Genomic DNA, 23486 nt, shown 5'->3' with positions numbered 1-23486 from the left:
AAGAAATCCTCCAGCTTGCTGGACGAATGCATGTGTGCAAAGCAGGCAGCTCCAACAAAGCAGGGAAGCTACCATTAGCACTGAGCAGTGAAGCACACGGGGTAATGATGTGGGTTTGCATCTTGGGACCATTCTGCACACATTTCCACTGCATCTCTGAGGGCAGAAGAGGTGTAGCCCTGTGAAACCTCTAATCATAGAACCATAGAATGGCCTGGGTTGCAAAGGCCCACAGTGCTCATCCAGCTCCAACCCCCTGCTGTGTGCAGGGTCACCAACCAGCAGCCCAGGCTGCCCAGAGCCACATCCAGCCTGGCCTTGAATCCTGCAGGGATGGGGCACCCACAGCCTCCTTGGGCAATGGATGCTGCGGAGCTGCAGGAGGTTTGTCTGGAGACCTGGAGTCCCTCCTCAACTGAGGAGTCAAGGACAGTTAAAAACCAGCAGTCACAGCAGTCCTTATTGTGTTACAGGACATCAACAGCCCCTGGTAGAAGCCTTGGTGATATCGAGCACTGTAGGTCTCCTTGAACATGCTGTTTGAGTACTTGTCTAAAACCACATCTATTCAAATACTTATGTTGAAATACATCTGTTTAAGTGCTACAGATGACATGATGAGGATGGAGCATCCACATCCAGACGTGCCAGAGACATCCCCAGACCATCATTCTGGGCACTGCACGCAGAGCTGGGCTGCAGTCCTGGAGATCCCAGCGGGACCTTGAGGAGCATTTCCATTGCCCTGAAACAGAAGAGAACCACCGTGGGCTCCCTGCTCCACTGACACCCACAGTCTTATCTCGTGTTGTGTGCTGCAGAGCAAGGACAGCTGCCCAGCACAAACACCTCCTGCTCCAATGGATGCAGAGATGAATCATCTGCATTATTTTTAGCAGATCGTTAAGGGCCAATGGCAAAATCAGCAAACTGACGTGTGGGTTTCTTTATTCATCTTAGCATAACCTTTTAAAGGAAACATAAACTGGGGTTTAGCACAAAGGAAATCCAAGGGCTGGAAATAGCACCTCCGAGTTTTAAAATGGCAGTGAGATTCGACAAAAGAGACCTCGTGCCAAACTCCTGCTCACCACTCCCCCTTGGCTCATAGCTAAACCAATGCAGATGAGAGGATTTATGCAAACAGCACCAGGGATGGGATTCCTCTTTGTGCCAGCGATGTTCACTTGTTCTGTGCAGGGGAGCTGTGCCAGCCCAGAGATTCCCAGAACCTGTTCTACAAAGACCCCAAAAGCTGCTTATTGGATAATTCAGTCCAGAGAAGAGGATGCTGAGGGGAGGCCTCATGGCAGCCCTACACCTTCTCATGGCCATACAACTCCACGTGGCAATCCTACAGCTCTGCTCTGTGTGACAGCAACAGGGCCTGAGGGCACAGTGTGGATCTGAAAGCTGAGCAGGGCTGGTGCAGTCCCAAGAGCTGCCGGCTGCCCAGGGCCCTTCAGCTGCCCCACCACCCCATCTCTGAGCTGCTGCCTCCTTCTCTGCTTCTCAGCCTCCTGATGGAGAGCCCCGTCCCCTTCACAAATGGGACCACAGCAACCCACTTCTCAGTGGGTAATTATCAGTCTGCCCTCTCACAGCAATGCCAACAACTGATGAAAATCCACACCTGTCATCCCCTCTACATCCCTGCATTTCATTATCAGGTTCCCAGCACAAACACATTCATAGATGGATGCAGACGACACTCTTTGCACAATGATGGAGCAGATGGCGCTGCTCCTGATGGGGTGGTGACACTCATTACAAGATGCAGAGATGGACACATGAACGGTGCAGGACTGCACTGTGCTGCTGCCATGGATGGGCACAGACCTCTGTTCAGTGGGCAGGACATGGGAGCTGCACTGCACCGGGCCCTCCTCTGCTCCAAGTCTTGTGATGGCTTTGGTTTTATTTTGCCTCGGAGGACGGATTTAACATGGAGTAAATTGAATGCATCCCTCGCTGCAAATGCGAGCGTTTGTTTGTTTGAGCCGCAGGGATTTGTCATGAATTATACTGGGCCCAGTGATCCAGCTGGCATGAGGTTTGTTCCAAGATAAAAAAGAAAGCCAAACATAGACTTCAGAATGGTTTAACAACAGGGAAAAAAAGATATTTCAGGTTTAGGGATGAGGAGTGAATTTTCCCTTCTGAAAATGGTCACCTCTGAGAGCAGTGTGGGATGTACTGCCCTATGGCAGCAGTGCCTGACATGGGGTGGGCTCCCCATGCCCCCAGGCCTGGCCAAAAACACCAACAAGCACCAAAGGCTGCGGCAGTGATGGGTGGGCACTGGGAAATCTGAGCTGGATGGAGAGAACGGAGCAGGATGGAGGGAGCAGCCTGCTCAGAGCGCTGCAGCTGCTGCTTGCGAAGATGTCACTGCACCAGGAGCTTCAGTAAATTGCTTTTGGTATGGAAGCCCTTATGCAGAATTTGGTATGAGGAACCAAACCTACTTCAAAACAAGCCTTTGGAAAAGGCAGCACCATCAGCTAACAGCCCTGGGTGAGGGCGGACAGCAGCAGAGTTCTCTGGGTACGGACACTTCTGGATGAAAGGCAGGGAGGAGCAGAGGAAAGGAGGCAGCTTTGCCTGTGGGTTTCAGAGTGCCGGGTTAACTCTGTGTCCCTTTAAACAATAATGGATTCCTATGGGGAAGGCAGGTCTTAACGGGGGAGGGCTGAATCAGTTCTCAGCACCTTTAGCTCAAGGTGCTAAGCAGAAGCAATAAGCAGAGGGAACACCCACAGAGCAAGCGTGGCACCTTCTGCTGCCAAAAGAAAGATGAAGCTGCTTTGTGTTTGGCACAAGGGAAGCTCAACAGCTTAGAACAGACATTTAATAATAACACAATGTGTATTTCAGAGATGAAAGAATAAAAGGGATTTAAAGGCGTTAGTCACAAAGCTCTTTAGCTTCATTTTTCATGTGAGGTTGCAGTGCGTGAGACATAGGTGACACAGAGGCTGCAGAAGGAGGCAGCTGTGGAGCCAGGCCAGGCAGAACACTTTGCACTGATCATCGTTCAGCTGCTGCGCCATGAAAGCAGTGGGCAGATACAGGCTCCAAGCTGAACCTGCAGGTGACCTCAGCTGCCTCAGAACCTGAACCCATGGGGTGACACAGTGAGTGTGAGGGGAGCAGCTCCCATCCAAAAGGCAGCAAACTGAAGTTCAGCAAGTAAAATACTGGGAGAACTTTTGAGACTGGGGATATTTAATTGTCTTTGTGTGTCCTTAGGTTATTTGCTAACTTGCTTCCATGCACCACCAGCCTCTTTTCTGCTTTGCCCACAAGCAGAAGCATCCCGACTTGACTCCCTAATATAGTTCACACTTCAGGCAAATGTTTGTTTTTGTATCTAAATCTCTTAAGTTTTACATCCAAGCTTCCCGTTTCCCATCTTGACACAGTGCTGAAACGAGCTGTGAATTTGCTGCTGGCTGAAATGCTCTCCAGAAGTAAGCACACAAATCCTGAGATGGAGCCTGGGAACAGACAGCAGCGCCGTGCCTCCAGCCTGTCTGTTTCTGCTCTTCTCCATGGATCCGAGTGGAAGAATTCCTTTTACGTTCATCTGCCCTGATGGAAGCTCAAAAGAAGAGAAGAGAGAAATGATTAATATAATCTAAATATAAAGATTTTCTTCATTCCCAGAGCCTGCAACACACTCCCTGGGGAAATACTCCCATGTGAAATGGAATTTGGTTCCATCCTTTGGAAATCCAGTATTCTCATTGTGAAACGTGTGAAGCTGTTCAAAGCCAGCTTGGAGCCGTAGTTACTGTGCCACTCATTGAGCCATGGTGAGAACTCCACAGGTGCCTTGGAGATACAGGCAGACCCACAAATATCAATAACACGAACTATGCAGCTCTCAGCCTGCAAGGATTGAAGCTGCCCAGCCCCGATGTGCTCCCATTCCATGGGGCTGGGCTGCCCACTTGTCTCAAGGAAACACTGCCAACATCTCACACATATTGCACGTCCAGAAACAGCAGCGATGTGATGAGAGACTGTGGGAGGTTGCATGGTGGGGCTGACCTCACCTGCTCATTAAATGAGGCTTCTAATCAGCCCAGGGGGCTGTGAGCAATGGGAATGCTCCTATTCCTTATACGGGAGCCATAGGGATCCTTTCCAGCTCCTCTGCCAAAGATGAATCTGTGACGACTTCACTGCTGCAGCACAACAGCTTCAGCTGCACAGAGCGGGCTGCAGCAGTGCTGCTTCACTGGGTGAGGGCTGTGCAGACCTAAGTAAATTGATGTGGGCGGTTATGTGAAGCAGTTAACAGCAATGTGTGACTGAGAGACAGACAGCATTCAGTCCTGGCTGCAGAAGACAGTCTGAACACTGCAGTGCTGGGACTTGAACAAATACTGCTGCTGCCAAAAGCACATCTCATTTCCTAGGGGTAGAACACAGCTCTGACCTGGATTTACAGCCTGCATAGGGAGCAAAGGTGCCCCATTTCTCAGAGAACCTCTCGTCTTCATTTTCTTGTGCTCCTTAGAATATTACAGATCTCGGATCCCAATAAAGGTTTAGAAATACACTTAAAGAAATGTGTACAGTTTCCATAACTGCAGTCTTTGCAGCTCCTAAGAAAGATGCAGAGTTTCCCATTCCAGAGGTCTGGTAATTTACAGACTAGCTCAGTGCTGACACAAGCTAAGGAGCTGCAGTTCCAACCCCCTGCTGTGTGCAGGGTCAGCAACCAGCAGCCCAGGCTGCCCAGAGCCACATCCAGCCTGGCCTTGAATGCCTGCAGGGATGGGGCATCCACAGCCTCCTTGGGCAACGTGTTCCACTTCCAGTCCACTTTACATTCACTCTCACAAGGACCACACTTCTGTAGACAAATGAATGTCCACCACAGACAGATCAGATACTCTAACCCTCATTCTTGACTTCTTTCCACTCTGAAGTGCTGCCACAGCATCACAGGGTCCCATGCAATGGGATGGGGACACAGCTCCAGTCCCAGGCTCACCCCCAGCAGCGCCCTGGCCCACTGAGCACAGTGTCCCTAAGCTGGGACCTGTGTTGTGGGTCTGCTGAGGTGTGGCTGTGTGATGGAGCCTCCTGCTGCTGCCTCATGCTGCACAACCTTTGGGCAGGACGTGGGAGGATGTTTTCCTAAAGGGAGCTGACATGAGGGAGTGAAAACGGCATTTGTAAATCAGCTGCCACACACGGCAGTGGGTAAAATAATCATGAAGCGCTTCTCAGCCTCACACTCCATTCCAGTGCTCCCCAAAGGCAGGGCTGCAGGGGCAAAGCAAGCTGTGCTAACACAGGACTGCACTCACCTTGCTGGAGTGAACGCCCATAGCAGCAGTCAGCACACAGGATGCTGCATAGCAGCCATCTGCCTGCCCTGACCTGCAGCACCGCAGGCATGGGGTCAGTGGAGCTGCCAGGGCCTGCACTCACACTGAGCACCATCATCCAGATGGAAAATATGCACTTGATATTTTATACATATATTAGTTTACATAATTATGACAAATAGCAGATTTCAATTACAGCAACTTTCCTGTAAGTAAAAGCTTGGAGTTTCTAAGAACTGATCTGACTAATGTGCTGCGGCTCTTGGCTGCGCTGCGGCTGGAAAACAAAAAAAAACCTCCATCAAAACACTGCAAATGTGACAGCGGCCAGAAAACAGCAAGAGGTCAAGTGTGAGGAATCTGGGCCTGGAGGGAGCTGTGGGCTCCTCTTGCTGCCACATGCGAGCATCGGCCAGCACTGAATGCTGCACAGCGCAGGCAGCAGGGCAGGACAGATCACACCTCGTATGGCTCACCTCGCTCCTAATGCCATTAGGCCACTCATCTCCTCTGCCCAGATGCTCTCTAATTGTCCTCACTCCTAGGGCCAAGCACTACACAACCATTTTCTGGGGAGCAAATGTAATTTTTCTTCAAAAGGAGCACAATCTGGGACCCGACATAAAAGAAGAACTTTCCCTTGAAGTGTAATGCAATCTGAAGCCACATGCCCAAAATCTAATCAGAGGATGAAAGTCCTCTTACCTTCAGAGAGAACGTTCTGTGAAACACCAGACAGACCACGATTCACCCCCTGCAGTCCACAGGGAGCCCTGATGGACCATTTGTTAGACGTCCTCACTTATTTTGCCTGTTTCAAAGCATTCTCGTTTGCTGACAGTATCCCACCTTTATCACATTTATCCCTGACCTGGTCTCACCACTTGCACTGGTTCTGTGTCATTCACATTGTCACTGAGCAATTTATTCTGAGACAAATCCACTGCAGAAATTTCCACGGTGAAATACAAGTGATGGCTCCCTCGGGCCTCACCTCAGTGCCCGCAGAACTGACAGTCAGAAGCTAATTATGTTTTCCAGTTGAAGCAGATTAGAAGAGGTTAAATTCTATGATGGAGGCATTTGCAGGAGAGCTGGGGAAAGGCCCTGGCTGACCAGCAGCATCGGCAGACTGCAGCCATGGGAACACTGGCACACAGAGCACAGCCAGTGCATCCACTGCCCCTTCACCAGGCTCCACCTGGGGCACCTCGACACTTCTTGTTTTAAATATATACAAAAGACAGCCAAAGAAACCCTGCTGTCTCCATACCACGGTCACTTCTGAAGAAGCAAAATCAACTTCTGAGAAAACAGGGCTCATGTCTTTTTCAGTTATGAAGTTATGAAAAGAAACAAAGAAGGGGAATGCTTGTTCTCCTTTTGTCATTGCCAAAACACAACAATACAGAGAAAAAGGAAGAGTGAATAATCCACCGTGGCTGTATTTTCTGTCTTCTGGGTACCCGAGTGGATCAATAGTTATAAAGCTGTACCCATAGTTACACATAAAAAGAATTATTTGCTGAAGTTCTTCCTGTGGAATTAATGTCATGATGTCAAATGATGCTTTTATACTTAGGGTCAAATGCATGTCTATCCCGACAGCTCAGCAGCAATGCTCATTCTGCAGAAGTCAATGAACATCTATCTGTGATGTCTCACTCTCCTTCCAGACAGGTTAGCAGAGAATGAATCACAATTAGCACTTCTAGGGCTAAGATGCAAATGAATGTGTTTCATCTCGGCTTCTAGCTTTTGAACAGCTGATGAGAGAGAAGTCGTCAAGCAGCATTTCCTATCAGCTCCCATTAGGAAAATGAAAGAGAAGAAAAGCAAAGCCCGGGCCTGGCTGAGAAAGCTGCTGGGCCTGAGCCTGGTGTGGATGCTGCCAAAGGCCACAGCAGAATCTCCGTGCAGCACAGCCCTCATCTGCAAATAGGTGCCCTTCTGTGAGTCGCCCTCCTGTCCAAGGGAAAGCCTTGCTTGCCTGAGCACTGCAGTTAGCGTGTCGGAATTTCTATTTCTTGATGAAAGTAAAACATCACAGGATCATAGAACGGCCTGGGTTGCAAAGGCCCACAGTGCTCATCCAGCTCCAACCCCCTGCTGTGTGCAGGGCCACCAACCAGCAGCCCAGGCTGCCCAGAGCCACATCCAGCCTGGCCTTGAATGCCTGCAGGGATGGGGCATCCACAGCCTCCTTGGGCAACCTGTTCCACTACATCAATGATGTCATTTTCCTATAAATTTAACTATAAATTTTAACAGATTGAGGGTCACTTTATCAACCGATCCAGAACGCGACCAGCGCACCCAAATATCACAACAAGAATAAATCAGAGAGATTCAAATTGTGTTTTAATCAAAACGATCCTAACTCTAAAAACCAAATCATTACCACAGTTAGCACATTATAATTTTTTTTTTAGGTCAGAGAATCACCTTTAAAAAGCTGCAATTCTTAACCAGACATTGGATTTTGCTTCAATATCCCATAAAAGATGAAAAAGTACTAAACCAGATTTCAAAACCTCATTAAAAAGGAAAATCTAAACGTTATCAGCAATATTTAGGTTAAACAGTTAGATTAGAAGAGATAAGAAAAACAGAAATTTGCATCCTAAAGAGCATTAGCAGAAACAAACCCTACTGATCCGGCACCCCTAAAGCATTAGTAAGGCAAATGGGAAACATCCATCTCCCTGGAGAGAATCATGACAGTATTCCTGAGTGTGTCTCATGGCTGCTCTCAAACACAACTTACTGACCCACCAGTTCCAAAGAAAGAGGGTCACAGCACAGCAGAAATGGACACACAGAACAGCACAGGCTTCATGTCACAGTGCACAGCACGTGCACAACCAGACACGAGCCCAACAAGCATGGTACCACAAAGTGACAGCTCCCCAGGAACCCAGAGTTTGATTGAATAGATTTCAGTTCTCAAAGGTATATCAAAGAAAAATTGTCAGCCGTTTGATTTTCTGCATCATCTTCTTTAGATGTCTCCAGGTTTCAGCCATCATTTCAAAGCCTTAGGGTCAGGGATCTACAGTGAGAAGGAGAAATGTGAGTAATTAGGCTGTGCTCTTACAATGACCAGGTACCTCTTTTGTTTTCTTTTCTTTTGCAGAAATAGGACACATTTAAGCACTAGATTTTCTTCATCATCTGTGCTGGTGTATAGAAACACATGTAGTTTCTGATGCTGGTTGCTACAGGCATCTCACACAACCAATTAGACACAACACTTTCCTGTCTGTGCAGTACATCAAACTGCTACACACCTGCTAAAAACGGTGCACAACCCACATTCACTTTTTACCCCCTCAGTGCCACCCTGCTCTCTGACATGACATGACAAAGTGGAAGTGCAAGCACTCCCACCAAGCACTTGGATGCCTGATGAGTCTCCATTCAGGCTGACTCAAGCAGCTGTCTTAGCTGTTTGGGCTCCAAGGACATCCTATTTGCAGCAGGAATCCACATGAACTGTGACTAATGAGGACTGCAAAGACTCCATAAAGTACACTTCTGAGTCACTTAAAAGTTAAGTGAAGCAAGAATTATGAGGAGACAGCTGCTGCATCACTTCATTAACTTATTCCTGAGATTCAGGATGGATGCTGAAAGAGTTCACATGTGACTAGTGAGAAAGGCCGAGAATTAGGGAGGAAATCCTTTTCAGAGTAAAGGCGCTAAGCTAGCAGCCAACTTACTGCAGCTTTCAGAGCTTGGTCTAGGTCTTCCACTAAATCTTCCTCATCTTCCAAACCAATTGACAGGCGAATTAATGTATCGCTGATTCCAAGAGCTTCTCTGTCTTCTTTACGCACTGAAGCATGAGTCATGACAGCCCTGCAAGAAGATGGAAGAAAGCAGAATTTTTCCTAAGGTACGTTATTTTTACTTGAAAAAATCAAGGAAATGGATCACCTGCCAGCATTCCCTGTAGTTCCAAGAAGACTTTACACCTTTGACATGCCACCTGCTGGATAACCATAGACCAAAAGAGATTTCATCATCAATTACTGCACCTTATGCCAACCATGGTGAAGCCAGTGGCTTCCACCTCCCGGAATCTCAGTACAGTATTTCCAAAGAACGATGAGTAAGAAGTGGATACTTAAATAATCTGGAACTGAAATTGAGAAAAACACTTTCTCTCCGCCTTCCAGACATATGCTAACATTTCTGGTAAGTGGCATCTAAAAGCTCTATTTTAAGCATGTGGGGAAAGGTTTACATGTGCCACCTCCACTATGAAATCCCCTGATATTTGTTTCTCACTTCTGGTTCCTCAGATCACCCGTCACACTGTACCATGCATGTGGAAGAATATTCTCCCCAGCTATGAAGGAAGCTAAGAAGCCATTTGTCACTGACATCCACTACTCTGCAATTACCTTTCAACAGCTGAAGTGTTTAAAGATGCCTCATCCCAAAATGAGAAACCAAAATGATTTAACAGATCTTTAACCTTAACTTTCCATGTATTTTTTGACTAGCAAATCAGATTTCAGCAAAGCAATCTCATTACAGAAGAATCCTACTAGTAACCCTTTAACCTGGACAGTGGTGCCTACGAACTACTAAAATCCCCACCAAGTCTGCTGAGCATGCAGACAGGCTCGGTTCAGTGCAACGTACTGAATGTGCCCTCTTGTGTAAGCAGCTAGAACGGCAGTGTAGCCAAATCCACTCGATTCTACTTGCTCTAAATCACCCTGACTCCTTGGAATTGCTACCGTAACACCAAACGGTGGCTAAGTCTCCCACCTACAGCACTAAGTGAGGACATTGGCAGCAGTAGTATTGCTGAAAGTAATGCAAATCTGTTGCTAAAATGCACAGTGCTTCTGGAATGATTTGTTCAGCAGAGCCAAGAGCTAGTGAGAAATTCCAGCCATGGCCAGCAGCACCACAGGGTGACTGAGGAAATGGAAAAGAGAGTGTTGATGAATGTGCTTGGATGTTTATTTAAAATGCAGGTCTAGCTTGAGCCAGGAGAGCCAGGCAAGTACAGATGCAGGCACAGCACTTGGAGCCATCTGTGCAGACAACGCATCTCCCTGGGGCAGCTTCCATGGGCTGCTCCCGCTACTGCATGTCATACTTCTCGCCTCTCCACAGTGCATTCAGGGGAGCCCACTGAATGCAAGTGGGCAGTGCTATTTTGCATATGTGCAGAGACCACAAGTGCAGAACAGCTTAGCCTTGTCAGGACAGACACTATTTAAACCACATGAACATTTTCCTCCCCTTTCAACCCGTTTGCTGTTGAGATTTTTGTAACAGGTGATTCTGGAAGAATCCCACAGCAAGAAATTGCTGCAGCTGCTGGGGCCACCCGAGCAGATGGGTGACCAACATCCAGAGCTTGGGGAGGGAGGGGGAGCCTTCCAGGCCTCAACCCCAACGTCTGCAGCAGTGAAGACATCTGCACAGCCTCAGGTCTGCACGCCCACCTCACACCAGTCGGCCTTCCTGTTTCACAGAGGGAATTCATTTCTGGAGAAGTCTCCATTTTTGTGTTACACAACACGCTATTCTTGGATGACAATTGTAGGCAATCTATCTTTGCTTTGTATACCTGAACATTTTAGAACTCCCACAAAAAAAGTTGAGGAATTTTGTTACTCTGCAGCTTTTTTAGGACTGTTAAGATGAAGAAGGACTTACGGAAGCTCTGCTAAGCTTTCATATCCTCCCAGGCTCTCAGCCAGTGTGAACACCTACAGGGAAACAGTAAACAGAAGTGAACACAAAAAGCATAAGTTTATTAATGCTTAGAAATAGACAGTGAAAGAAAAAGAAACCTCCATTTTTAGTACGTAATTTTCCCTATGGTTTTCAACAGTGACTTCTGTATTTTAAGAAGTATTAACTATAATGAAGAAGAAAATTACTTTTAGTGGTTAAGAGCCATCAAGATTTCACTTCAAAACAGCTCTGAAGAACTGCAGATGCAAAACTGTACGCCCATGCTGAGCAAACCTAACTCTGGATTAGGTTCATTTACCGTTTTGAAGAATGTCTTGACAAGTGCTTTGAAATTCAACAGCAGTATTGCACCAGCCACTCTGCCTTCAAGTACTGCAGGCAATTAGAATAGGCCAGCTCTTGGTTAGAAGCAATGCCTGGGCTAACCTGGAGACGTTACACCACATTGTGTAAACAGACACCTCAAATGAGCTGAAATATCCTTTTCTTCCCTCTCATTAGCGTCTAATTTATGCACAATCTATTATTTAGAGATGGCTACACCCAAAATAAATTAGGAGCTTTAAAAGTACAGAGGAAGACTCTCCCTGCCCCAAGAATAAACCCTGCTTCCATCATCACACTCAGAAGGACAGATTCAGTTCACATTAAAGTAGAGTGTATTTGCCATCATTTACCTTTATGCTCTTCAGAAAGATAGTAGCATGTTTGAGGTTTCCTTTAATGTAAAATGACAGCATCCCTGAACAGCCGGTGCACTGCCGCTTGACCAGCTGGTGCTGGGGGTGGGAAGGCAATCCTGAAATCAGAAGGAGCCACTGTCAGTTAATTACCATCACATCAAAGGGTACAGCAGCTCACCCTGAACTGCACAAAACATCCTTCTGATGGGAAGGAATGTAAAGCTCATTGCCGAGATACCTAACCACGAGCCATCAGACGTGAAGGCTGCTCAAGCGGCACGTAGCAGCGCAGCACCCAGACCCTGCAGTTCTGCCAACCTACCTGGGTAAATGACTTTCTCCACTCTGGGATTTGACTCAAGGAATCGACCCACAGCCAAAGCATTGTGGAAGTGTTGATTCATCCGCAGCTTCAGAGTCTTCAGACCCCGGTTGCAGAGGAAGCAGTCAAAGGGAGACGGAATGGCTCCGATTGCTATGGGAATTGAGACACAAAACCACACATGGAACAAAGAGGGGTTTTCTTGTTGGTTTTGTTGTTGTTTGTTTGCTTGTTTCAGTGAAACTACAGTCCAAACTTCCCAACGTTCTTAAGTTACAACAAGACGCGAGTGAAGACATCTGATACGATCTGCTGCTCTTGCTTCACACACATGGGAAGCCAATTAGTGAGATAAATTAACACACTGAAGACTTGCACACAAAATTTATTAGGTACAGTGTACCTTTATTCCTTCTGTTGTAGAGAGGACACTGCATGGAAATTTATTCAATATAATTAAGAGGCAATAAAATCATTAAAACTCACATCAGAGGATAGTTTTTAAAAATAAAATATAATTAGCATGAATTGGATGAACTTCACCAAATATGTCAAGGTTTGCAAACCTTTTTGTGAGTGAAGTCAGGTAAATCCAGGAAATGCCTGTGCTCTTTCTGCCATAGACTTAATCCTAACCTGAAGAGAGACCTGGTGAAGAGCCATGCCCCGTGTAACTGCAGGCACTGCACATTTGAGCCACTCTGCACCTGATGCTTTCTGGATGTGCCACGTACTTGTGTGCATGCCATATGCTTCCTAGCATGAGCTGGTACATCAGAATACAATATATTTAAACTTATTTCCTACATTTACTACTTACAGCCTTGTAAGAATTTCAGCCTTTCGTACAGATCATCACGATTTACTGAAACGAGCCCCATCACAACATCACTGTGCCCTAAAAATGCAAGAACATAAGAAGAAAGTGAGCCACTTTATCTCCACCAGGGTTCTCCACAAACCCTCTCTTTTCTCAGTCTTGGTGCTAAGATAGTCCCATTTTGGCAACATGCTGGATTCCTTCTCGCTGCTACAGCTGCCCTTGCTGTGCTGTCATGTGGAACATAAGCAGATTCCCACATGATCTGAAGTGAGGGTCAGCAGTGTGCTCTGACACACACTGTGCTGGTGCTCCAGGTCCCATCACATGCTGCAGTGAGCTGCCAGGAAGCAGGACTTTGTCCAGCCACCGTCGAGCTCCTGTGGAGCTGCAGCCAAGCAGAAAACTTCCACTTTAGTCTGCACCACAAGCAGACACATGCTCACAGCACAGCTGTTACTGCTGGGCCACCCCTTAGCCTGGGTTGTTTAGGAAACAACACAGTGAATGTGCTTCTGAACAGGCTCCAGCACCGCCACATAAAACATGCCTTCAACTTTGGTATCAATTCCAGCAGCGACCTTGTACTGAAGTCTCACATTTGGTTTTATGGCTCAGTGCATGTGCATGGTGCATTTCCAAAAGCCACTTTTGGCTTTTCATTGCTCAAGACTGTTCCATGTGGGACAGTGTAAGACCAGCTGAGCCTGGAGGGAGCCCAAGTTTGAAAAAGACTCTGATCTTGTAGATTTGTTTTTCTTATTAAAACCAACCATCTGGGCTCCATCACCATGCAAACTGTGTTTGCACAATGTTGCTTGTTGGTGCTAATAGCAACAGCTACTACCTATGGATTTATCTATGGCAAAAGGGAGTTTAAAAGCATCCATGAGACATGGAAGTGGATCAACAGGTGAGAGCAGAAAACCTCTGCAGTAGCTTTTAAATGGGTTTTCTGTAACAGCCTGAGTTGTGCTGGACCCAAGCACTCACCATTCACATATTTGGTTGCAGAATACATACAGATGTCAGCTCCCAGGGACAAAGGACGCTAAAAAGAAATGAAAATAATAGGTTTGATTAAAGTTACTTTTGCGCTCTGGTTCCTTCCAAGCTGCCCAGAAACACTGTGATCAAGCACAGAAAGTTACAAGAGAGAGAAACTAAGAGGAAAAACAAAAGCAAGACACAAAAGTGAGAGTGAAGAAAGATAGAAAGTGGGACAAAAACCAGATGTAAAAGAAAGCACTTCGTTCTTAAACCAGTTATGTTGCTTAGCTGAGGCAGTGCCATGTAATGCTGCCTCGAGCGTATCTCCTTAGAAAAGGAAGGCCTCCACACTAAGCAGAGCTCTTCTCAGTTCTCCAGAAACCCACATTGCTGCTACTGCACTGGAAGGACAGCTGGACACCTGAGGAAAGCACAGAGGGCGTTGTTTGCCAAGTCTCCCATCCCTGGTGTGCTCAATGTTCAGCCTAGGAGCCTTTCTCAGGCGAGAGTCAAACCAAGACTACACTAGGCAAGAAGTTATGAACTTTTTTTTTTTTAATTAGTCCCTAAGTAAAGGACTTTACGTGTATAAAATAAACAGATTATAAAGACTGGAGAGTACTAATACATTAAAAGGTGACAAAGCAAGCAGATTTAGAATAAAAGAGTGTTGCTGTCAGCTTAAGCACGTAAGTCTACCGCAGGAACATGGATAATGTGCATTCCCACTGTGCAGCCAAGAGAACAGTAGCATAAACACCAGTGCCTTTTATACTCAATATTGCTACATAAATCACTCTAAAATTATGATTTTCTTAGTACACTCAGGAGTCTGGAGGAGTTTAAAAACATTACCTATTATGCTTACTGGGCTTAATCATTACTGACTCCCTCTGAGGACCAGTCCAATGAAGTATACATTAACTAGCTCACAGACACAGATGCTGACTCTTCTCCTTACACACACATCTTTCAACAGTAAAATAAATAAAAGGAAAAGAAACCAGCATCTTTGGTATATACAAGACAAGCTCAAGAGCTGCTCTAGCTAAGCATTAACACTTCCTGTAGGGCTCTCTTAATTTATAACGATCTCAGTGACCATAATAAAAAAAATTTAAAAAAAAAAAAAAAAAAAGAAAACAGAAAAAAAGACATCTTCCCTACTTGCACTCAAAAAGAAGTTCTTTGTAGACCTAAAGACCTAAAAGATGAGGGATTTCTTTGATCTCTGGGGAAATACATGGGGATACTTCTAGCCCACACTGAGATGAACCAGACCTTGAAGTTCATTATTTAGAAGTACTTTTAGAGTTCTGGAATTCCCTTTACTTCCTGTATTCTAGTTATTAAAGCACAAAAGTTGTATGAGTTGTCCAACATCAAAACCTGTTCATCAAAATACTGGTGAAAAAGTTAACTTTAACACCTGAAAGACACAGTTAAAATCTTTTTCTTCTTTTAACCATTCTCTCCACTTCCTTTTTGGAATACCAAAAACAGATCTCAAGCAGCACATGCAGAAGAACTGGTAGAAAAAAAGACAAAGGTGGAGAACAATACATTTTTCAGTAGGTCTGTTAGGATTCCCACCTGTTAGATCTACAAAACACAAGACTTCTGAGTGACAGAGTAGCTTTCGTCCTGATGGCTCAACTTACCTTCTTGATTGCATAAGCTTGTTTACTTAAGCTGTGAGCCACATTGCTTTTGTTGGTGTCAGACTGGCATATAGCTAGCTATAAAGTATTTTGCATGCCATCTCTGCTAAATTATAAAGAAGCAGCGCATTGCTTGCATTTAGAGGCAATTTTACAGCACACACATCAAAACGACGGTTTTAGCAGTGGTTCCATTTTAAAAAAGGCATCTTTGAAGACATTGAAATGCCAGGGTAACTACAAGGAAAGCAAGCACTTACCTGGAAATATGGAGACATAAAACTGTTGTCTACTGCCAGAAGAATATCTTTATGCTTATGGACCACATCAGCACAGCCCTGAATATCAATGACCTTCAGCGTGGGGTTTGTGGGCGTTTCAATCCAAACAAGCTGTAGTAATTCAACAATACAAAGCATCTCTTTAGGGATACGACAGTGCTGGTGACCAGACATGCACAATGCAGCGCCAAAAGCAAAACTTTCCCACCTCTTACGAATTTTTAAAGGTACCCACCTAAAAACCTATCAAAGCAGGAATACCCAGGCTTCACAAATAAACACAAGGTACTGTTACCACCACTAATCACCATCGGTATCTTTTAGGACAGTTCTACTACTATCAGTTCCACCATCACAAACACTGTATTTACTTAAAGAATTATTACTCTGCTATATGTTACTCTAAAACTGTTACTGTTCCAAAGTACTCCTTATTCATTTTCATATCATGGTTACAGTGTCACTAACTGCAACTCCCCCCCCCCCCAAAAAAAAAAGAAAAAGAAAAAAAGCTCCTTTAGACTGCCAACAGTAACGTAGGTATCAGAAAAGACTTCTTTCTCCTCCTCAATAGGAAGAGGCAACACATCTCTCTGAACAAGCCCTTACTGCTTAGGGATGTTCTCCTATTTCTAATCTTAAGGCACTTGGAAATTGTCCAATTATTTAATGCTTCCTGGAGATTTCAGAAAGTAATTATGTCCAGGCACTGCATTTGTTTTATTTTATACAGTAAATAACAGCCCATCATAGGGCCAGTTATGATCCCTGCGCTAGGCAGACACTCAAGGCTCAAATGAGAATGCTCGTAGGTCACAACAGACAGGCGGACCAACCACCAACTGGTATCATGGGCAACCTGGAGAAAGCAGTTTAATTTATTGCCAATGAAACACCTTTCCTCCCTACCATCCAGAGGGCAACTTCTCTCCTTTGTGCCATTGTGCATCTCTTCCCCCTCCTCCATCCTCCTCCTCTGATCTTGCGGTTCCCTCTGTTGTTTCCTACTCTTTCTCTCCTCCTGCCTCCACCCAGTGCCTGAGCCCTTTCCATCACCAAAACCTTGCCACATACCAGCCAGCAGTAGCATCAATAAAGTTATTTAAGGTCATTAAGCATATAAGCTCAGCAATTTCTCTCTCCCCTACCTTAGTCTCAGGTGTAATTGCAGCTTCCAGGCATTTCAATTTTGTACAGTCCACAAAAACTATTTTTAAGCCCATTTCCGAGGCTATTGTCTGGAAGTATCTGTTTGTACCTTTACAAAAGGAAAAAGCAGAGACACGGAGTGAAACGATTTTAGGAAGTTTCCTTTGCTGATCTCCAGCCTCTTATTTGCACCCATGGAAGCCAAGACTGCACAGTTCCATGCTGTTCACTACATAAGGCTGATCAGTACATTTTTATTTCTAAGTCTGAAGATTGCTGTGTTCTTAATCATCATGGAGAAGAAATAGTGGGAAGGTAGAATCACACAGACTAAGAAGTACTTTCATTTAACAGCTGCTCATTTGTTCGGTTGGAAGATGAAACAAATGAAGCGCTTTGGCGCTTCAGGAACAGAATAAAGAGATTCCTCCTTCCTGTCTTCAAAGCCTTTCAGTGGAAAGCTTAAGGCAGGAAAAAAAAAAGCAGCTACCTGATCACATAACCAGTTGGGTTGGAAAAGCCCTCTGAGCCCCCCAACCCAGCCCCAGCCTACACCCCTCAGTGCCACATCCCCACAGCTCTGAACACCCCCAGGGATGGTAACCCCCCACCCCCACCCCCCGGGCAGCCTGGATGGTCTTGCAGCTCAAACATTGCCCTCAGCTTGCCCAGATCCCTCCGTGTGACATTCCCACCCTCAGGGAGACAATTAAATGGGAGATATACAACATACTGACTGCTTGGGTTAAAAATTAATTTACTGGGTCTTCTGCCAAGGTTATTTAACGTTTATTCACTTATGACAAGAAGGCAGCTGCCCTCTTGTCATAACAGCACAGGATATGCAGGATCTGATTCTATCCAAACACTGCATGAGTGATTTTGTTTTTCCAGAAAATACCTGTATTTCTACAATAAACTATTCACTGTATTCCTTCATATTGTTGGAGGTTTATTCAAGCATAGGACATAGTCACACAGGCTGTGAACTCCACAAACACAACCCACAGAGAAGTTGCTTTGCAGCAGTCTTACACACTCTTAATAATGGTGCACCGCATAGGCCCTTCGATATACATATGTTTAGCATTTTTCTTACAACCCTGATCACTACAAGCTCAGTTGATTTAGCACATGCAGAGTTGCTGTCCTAATCAAGGATTCTTAATCATCATATGTCCTCAAGCCCAATCTCAAGCTACAACATTAAGGAAAACTAGCAGGGAAGGTACCTAGATCTAAAAGTTTATGCAGCTCCACTGCCTAATAGTGGATTGCTCTCAGAAGACACAGCCATAGTAGATACAAACTGTGTTCAGGAAAGACAACAATAGAGTTGTCTGAAACAGTCCAGCCCAAACACTGGTTGGTAAAGGGTCAAGCCCAGAAAAGGAATGGCATAAAAAAGCAAGCTGGAAAGCTGTACTAAATTGGACTGCCCATAAGTCTGTGCAGAGCTAGGATATTGCTATTTTCCACTCACTGCAGCATACACTAATAGCTAATGAAGCATTCACACTGTGCAGCAGTCTTTCAGTGTCTGAATTTCTAAGACCAAATTCAGAGAGGAGTGTTCTGTCTTCTCATGAAGTGAAAAGGCTTTGAAGAAAAGTAATTTAAATTCAGAAAGTTCACGAGAAACATTCATAGATAGATCTAATCAGGAATGACGATCAAAAACACACTTGCACCTTACTTACCTCCATAGACATCATCCATACAGATAATTGTATCTCCTGCCTTCAACAGGTGAGTAATATTCACAGTAGCAGCTAAGCCAGAAGCATATGCCAAAGCTAAAAAATAAGAGGGGCAGAGAGTTAAAATATGATCATATTTTAACAAGATACAAACCTGTCAAACTTGCCTTTGCTTTCTTTACTCGCTTTTAAAGTGAATCTGTTGTATCACCTTCCCCAGTGCTATCTCCCTCTCTAAGCATTTTCACTAGAAGTATGCAAGATGTCACCCCCCCCATGAGCACTGCAGCAGCTGTTGCCCAGCTCACCCTCATATCACCAGATTCAGTGCTGCAATACAAGGGTGAGTTCATATCAAGAAATGTGTTACGCACTGAACAAAGTAAGAAGCAAAGGTTTTATACAAGGACTACAGATTGAGCTGGGCTACCCTGGGGGTGGGAAGTGCAGAGCAGCTCTGCCTGTTGCTGCCCATCACTGTGCAAGCCTTGCTGCCCCACTGCTGGTGGCAGCCCAGTGTCCTCAGCTCCCCAGTTTACAGCTACTGCAGCCACCATCACAAGCTGCACATGCTGCCAATCTGCTCAAGGAGACCACGAATTGCTTACAGTATTTCGCTCCATCCAGCACAGCTATAGCCTCCTCCAGGCAGCTTCGGGTAGGGTTTCCACACCGGCTGTAATCATAACCCAGCTAGGAAAGATAGAAACAAGTTTAACTTCAGAGGAAGCAGTGAGAACATTGTGGATGATGACAGTAACACTTGTGGGTTTCTCAGCAGGTCAACACTCTCAGTGCTGAGGTCACACACCCACCTTTTCCAGTGACAGTGGGCTGCCTTTCTGGCTTGGTCAAGCTGCTCACACAACATCTGCTGGGATCTGTCCTTGCTACCTTGTGAGTTTCTACTTGCTGTTAAACCCCCACAAGCCATGATGAGAAATTTACGTGAGCTTTACCTGAATTCAGCCAGTGCAGACTTTCACAGAACCATAGCACCGCACAGCTGCTTGGGTTAAAAGGGCCCTTTGAAGGCCACCTGGTCCCACTGCCCGCAGTGAACACCCACAGCTCAGTAGATGCTCAGACTCCATCCCTTGGCCTTGGTTGTCTGCAGGGATGGGGCACCACTGCCTCTCTGGGCACCCTGTGCCAGTGCCTCACTGCCCTTAGCATCAAGAACTTCTTCCTTATATCCAGTCTATATCTCTTCTAGTGTGACACCACCTCCCCTTGTCCTATCACAACAGACCCTGCTCAAGAGACCATCCCCTTCTTTCTTACAGCCCCTTGAGTACTGAAAAGATACTGATATAGTTTGTGCTGAGTGACCCTGGAGCAAAAAGCCCACTGTGCTTTACAGCTCAGAGCTGTGAGACCACAGCACGTTTAAGTGTTGGACAGCTTAAACTGAAGCTTTAATTCATTAAATTCTAGGCCACTGTTGACTGGCTAAAACACAGCCTGTATCCCAAGGAGTAAAGAACAAATTCCATATTCTTTGAAGAACCTTTGTTCTAGACAGCAACACTGCTCTCTGATTAAGTGCCTTGTTGTAGCAATTATCCAAGCAGATGCTAATTCCATTGTTTTGACTTAATGAACCTGAAAGCAAATTATTCATCCCAAACTGCACTGGGATGCCTAGAGCCCAGCCCAGCGCAAGGACAAGCACCCTCCATTCTGGTGATTCCACAGGAAGCAGCGTGTGCCCGTCAGACCCAAAACTGGATAATCTGAGCTTGATCACATGCCCATGAAATAAAACTGGAATGACAATGATGACCTGCAATCACCTGAGGGGATGTTGGAAGTGCTAATGTACTCAAGACCAGAAATGAAATGACTCTAAAGTGTCTTCCAAGCCTGTGATGGACATCCCTTGCCTGAGGATGGCCCCTAGGAGGACACCAAGGGAGGACTCACACCTAGCCATGTTCTCCTGTTTTTCGTAGATACCCACCTCTGGCCACTTCTGGAGAAGGCCCTGTGGGGACACAGTCCCTACCAAAATGGCACCCCTTATCTCCACAGTGCTCTGTTGGAAGGGTGCAATAGGGAGCCAGCAATTGCCCTTCAGCACCAGATACAAAGTTCTCACAAGCTCGAGTGTTTCCCTGGCACGTGATCATGCCATGGTGTACCTTTCTGCACAACAGCTTTATACAAATAATGACCCAAAAATCATTGACAAGAAGAACATGCACACGTGCTCCAACGCCCCAGGAATCTGGCAGGACATCTTGGTATTTGCACGGTACAGGAATTCTGCTTAATGACAATCTCATCATGTTCAGGAATCTTGCTGAGCTTCCTGCAGGGCAGCATGGCACTGGCACAGGGGTCAGCCCTGCACGACCTCCCTGTGACCTTCAGCACCTACTCGGAACTACCCAAAGTGCTGCTGCGCCTGAGCGATTCCGCACAGCATCAGAGATCACAAGGCAAATTCCAACTGCGCGAGCAGCAAAGTGTGCCGTCCTGCCCTGAGATCTGGAACAAAGGCTGCTCTGTGAGCCGCACACTGGTGGTACTTCCCTCACACACATTGTAGCCAGAAACCTCACAACTATTCACTGTAAACGCTCCCAATGGCTCATAAAATGAAACAGAACATCTATTTGATCTGGAAGGTCAATGGAAGTGGCCTCTTGCGAAATCTGAACAAATGAGTGAGTGTGCTCTGCCTGGGACCAGTGACAAAGTCGAACGTGGTGTCACAGAGCTCAAGAGAGCTGCACAAAGCGTCCACGGGATGCCCGAGATGTGAGAAAGGCACGAGGTGCGGCACGGCACGATGCACGGCACGGCACGATGCATGGCACGATGCACGGCACGATGCACGGCACGATGCATGGCACGGCACGATGCACGGCACGGCACGATGCACGGCACGGCACGATGCACGGCACGGCACGATGCACGGCACGATGCACGGCACGATGCACGGCACGATGCACGGCACGATGCACGGCACGATGCACGGCACGATGCACGGCACGGCACGATGCACGGCACGATGCATGGCACGATGCATGGCACGGCACGTTTTATCTCGGCAGCTCCCTCCACAACACACAGGGTTAAGTTGAGCCGCCTTGTCCCACGAGCTGCAGGACCTACGGGCTGTCGCAAGGCGGCTGCATCCCCGCTCCCATCAGACCCCCCGCAGCTCCCGGCAGGGGGCACAGCCCGTCCGTCCCGGCTGATGAAATCGCCGTCCCGGGCCCGGAGCGGTCACTGCAGCGCTCTCCGCCTGCAGACCCCGCCGGGCTGAGCGGATCGACCCGGGGCCGCGTTCCGACCCGGGCGGAGCCGCCCGCACTCACCATGAACTCGCCGGGCGCCTTCTGCTTGAACGTGGTGGAGAGCGAGAGCGGCGGCACCAGGGCGCCCGACCGCCACTGGTCGGGATCCTGCCCGGCATGGATGGCCTGCGTGCTGAAGTGCTCGAAGGGCCGCAAGTAACCGCCGTTCATGGCTGCGATCCGACTGCCGCCGCTCCGGCCCCGCACGCCCCTTTACGGCCACGGCTCCGCCCGGGGCCACGGCTCGGGAGCGGCCTCCCCGCCGCCCCCCATTGGCTCCGAGCCGTCGGGCAGCGCCTTCGCCGCGGGGCGGGGCCGCGGAGCCGGGCTCGGATCGGTCCTGGTCGGCGGCGGAGCTGGGGGAGGTGGCTGGCATCGCTCTGCGGCCCCGCCTGGCACGGCACGATGCTGCTGTGCCAGCTCCGGCCGCCATCAGCGTGTAAAGAGCTGCGTCCGTACAGATCTGCGGTGTCAGGGGCTCCGTCCGTACAGATCTGCGCCTCGAACGCACAACGAGCTGCGCGTTTCCTCAGCTCCTCTTTTGTTTCCAGCGCTGTTTGTGCCGGATCAGGAGGAACAAGCTGAATCCTGCGTGCAGTGCCGGACCTGCTCCATGTGCTGCGCTGGGCACGTGGCAGGGCAGAGGGATCGGTCCGTGGTTTAGCCTGGGAAACATGAGAAAAGCGCTCGTGCTTTTCCTTCTTCTCAGCAGGGAGATGCAGGAGATCCTGAGGTGCCTCAGGACAGCACCAGCACAACAGCAATGAGAATTCCTCCCTCACTGAGATAATGGTGGAGGCTGGGAAGCCTTAACATTCTCCCCTCCTTTTTCCCGTGCAGCTTTGTTTTATTCTTTGTCTCCTTGAGAGTCGTTTTGCTCCCCAGCACATCTCTCCAGTCACTCATTCCGGATGCCTCAGAAAAGCAGCTTAGTTTCTCTGAGCTGGCACATTCCAAGCACTGCCCACCTGGACCTCCTTGATTTCTGTGCTGCCATGTGCAGATGCATCAGGACAGCACTCTGCGCTGCTTCCAGCGCCCCGTCCTGCACAAGTTCAAGCGTTACTGTTAGACTTACAGCTAGAAGAAACGCATACAGACACCTCCAGTGTGCCACTGGCATTTGCTGCCTACCTTTGGGCTTGGAGAAATGTTGCATCAGCTTTTTACATCTCCCTGTTTATTGATCTGCTCCTTTATATACTACACAAGCTGGCATTTTCCTAGAGAAACGTAGCTTTGAGAAATTACATCTCCGTTATTTATTTCTTGCTTGAGGAATTCCAGAAGTGAAGGTTCCATTGGCTCCCAGTGTAAGAAATGCAGTTGTGCAGTCACAAGGTCCGGCCCTGCTGCTTTTATCCAGCTTGCTTGGAAGACAGAAAATCAAGTGATTTGGGAAGATAGAGAACAAGCCAAAGTCAAGCTGTTAAACAAACAAACATTCTCAAGGGTTTCTAAGTGTTTAACCGTGGTTCTGGACAGTCCCGGTGAGGG

General features: G+C 47.1%; 1 protein-coding gene across 1 annotated transcript; it reads right to left on the bottom strand.

The window, feature by feature from the left end:
- Positions 1 to 7687: 7687 nt before the first annotated feature.
- Positions 7688 to 22225, bottom strand: CTH (cystathionine gamma-lyase). Its single transcript, XM_015870858.2, has 12 exons — positions 22011 to 22225; positions 19290 to 19374; positions 18682 to 18777; positions 16981 to 17090; positions 15812 to 15943; positions 13894 to 13951; positions 12901 to 12978; positions 12081 to 12233; positions 11753 to 11874; positions 11034 to 11086; positions 9071 to 9209; positions 7688 to 8400 (listed from the first exon to the last, which is right to left on the bottom strand). Exons 1-12 carry the CDS (start codon positions 22158 to 22160, stop codon positions 8374 to 8376), a joined length of 1203 nt encoding a protein of 400 aa, XP_015726344.1. The 5' UTR covers positions 22161 to 22225; the 3' UTR covers positions 7688 to 8373.
- Positions 22226 to 23486: the final 1261 nt, after the last annotated feature.

The sequence above is a fragment of the Coturnix japonica genome, chromosome 8, assembly GCF_001577835.2.
Source record: "Coturnix japonica isolate 7356 chromosome 8, Coturnix japonica 2.1, whole genome shotgun sequence".
Classification (NCBI taxonomy): domain Eukaryota; kingdom Metazoa; phylum Chordata; class Aves; order Galliformes; family Phasianidae; genus Coturnix; species Coturnix japonica.
Note: the sequence above shows the minus strand (reverse complement) of the source record. Positions and strands in the feature narration are given on the sequence as shown.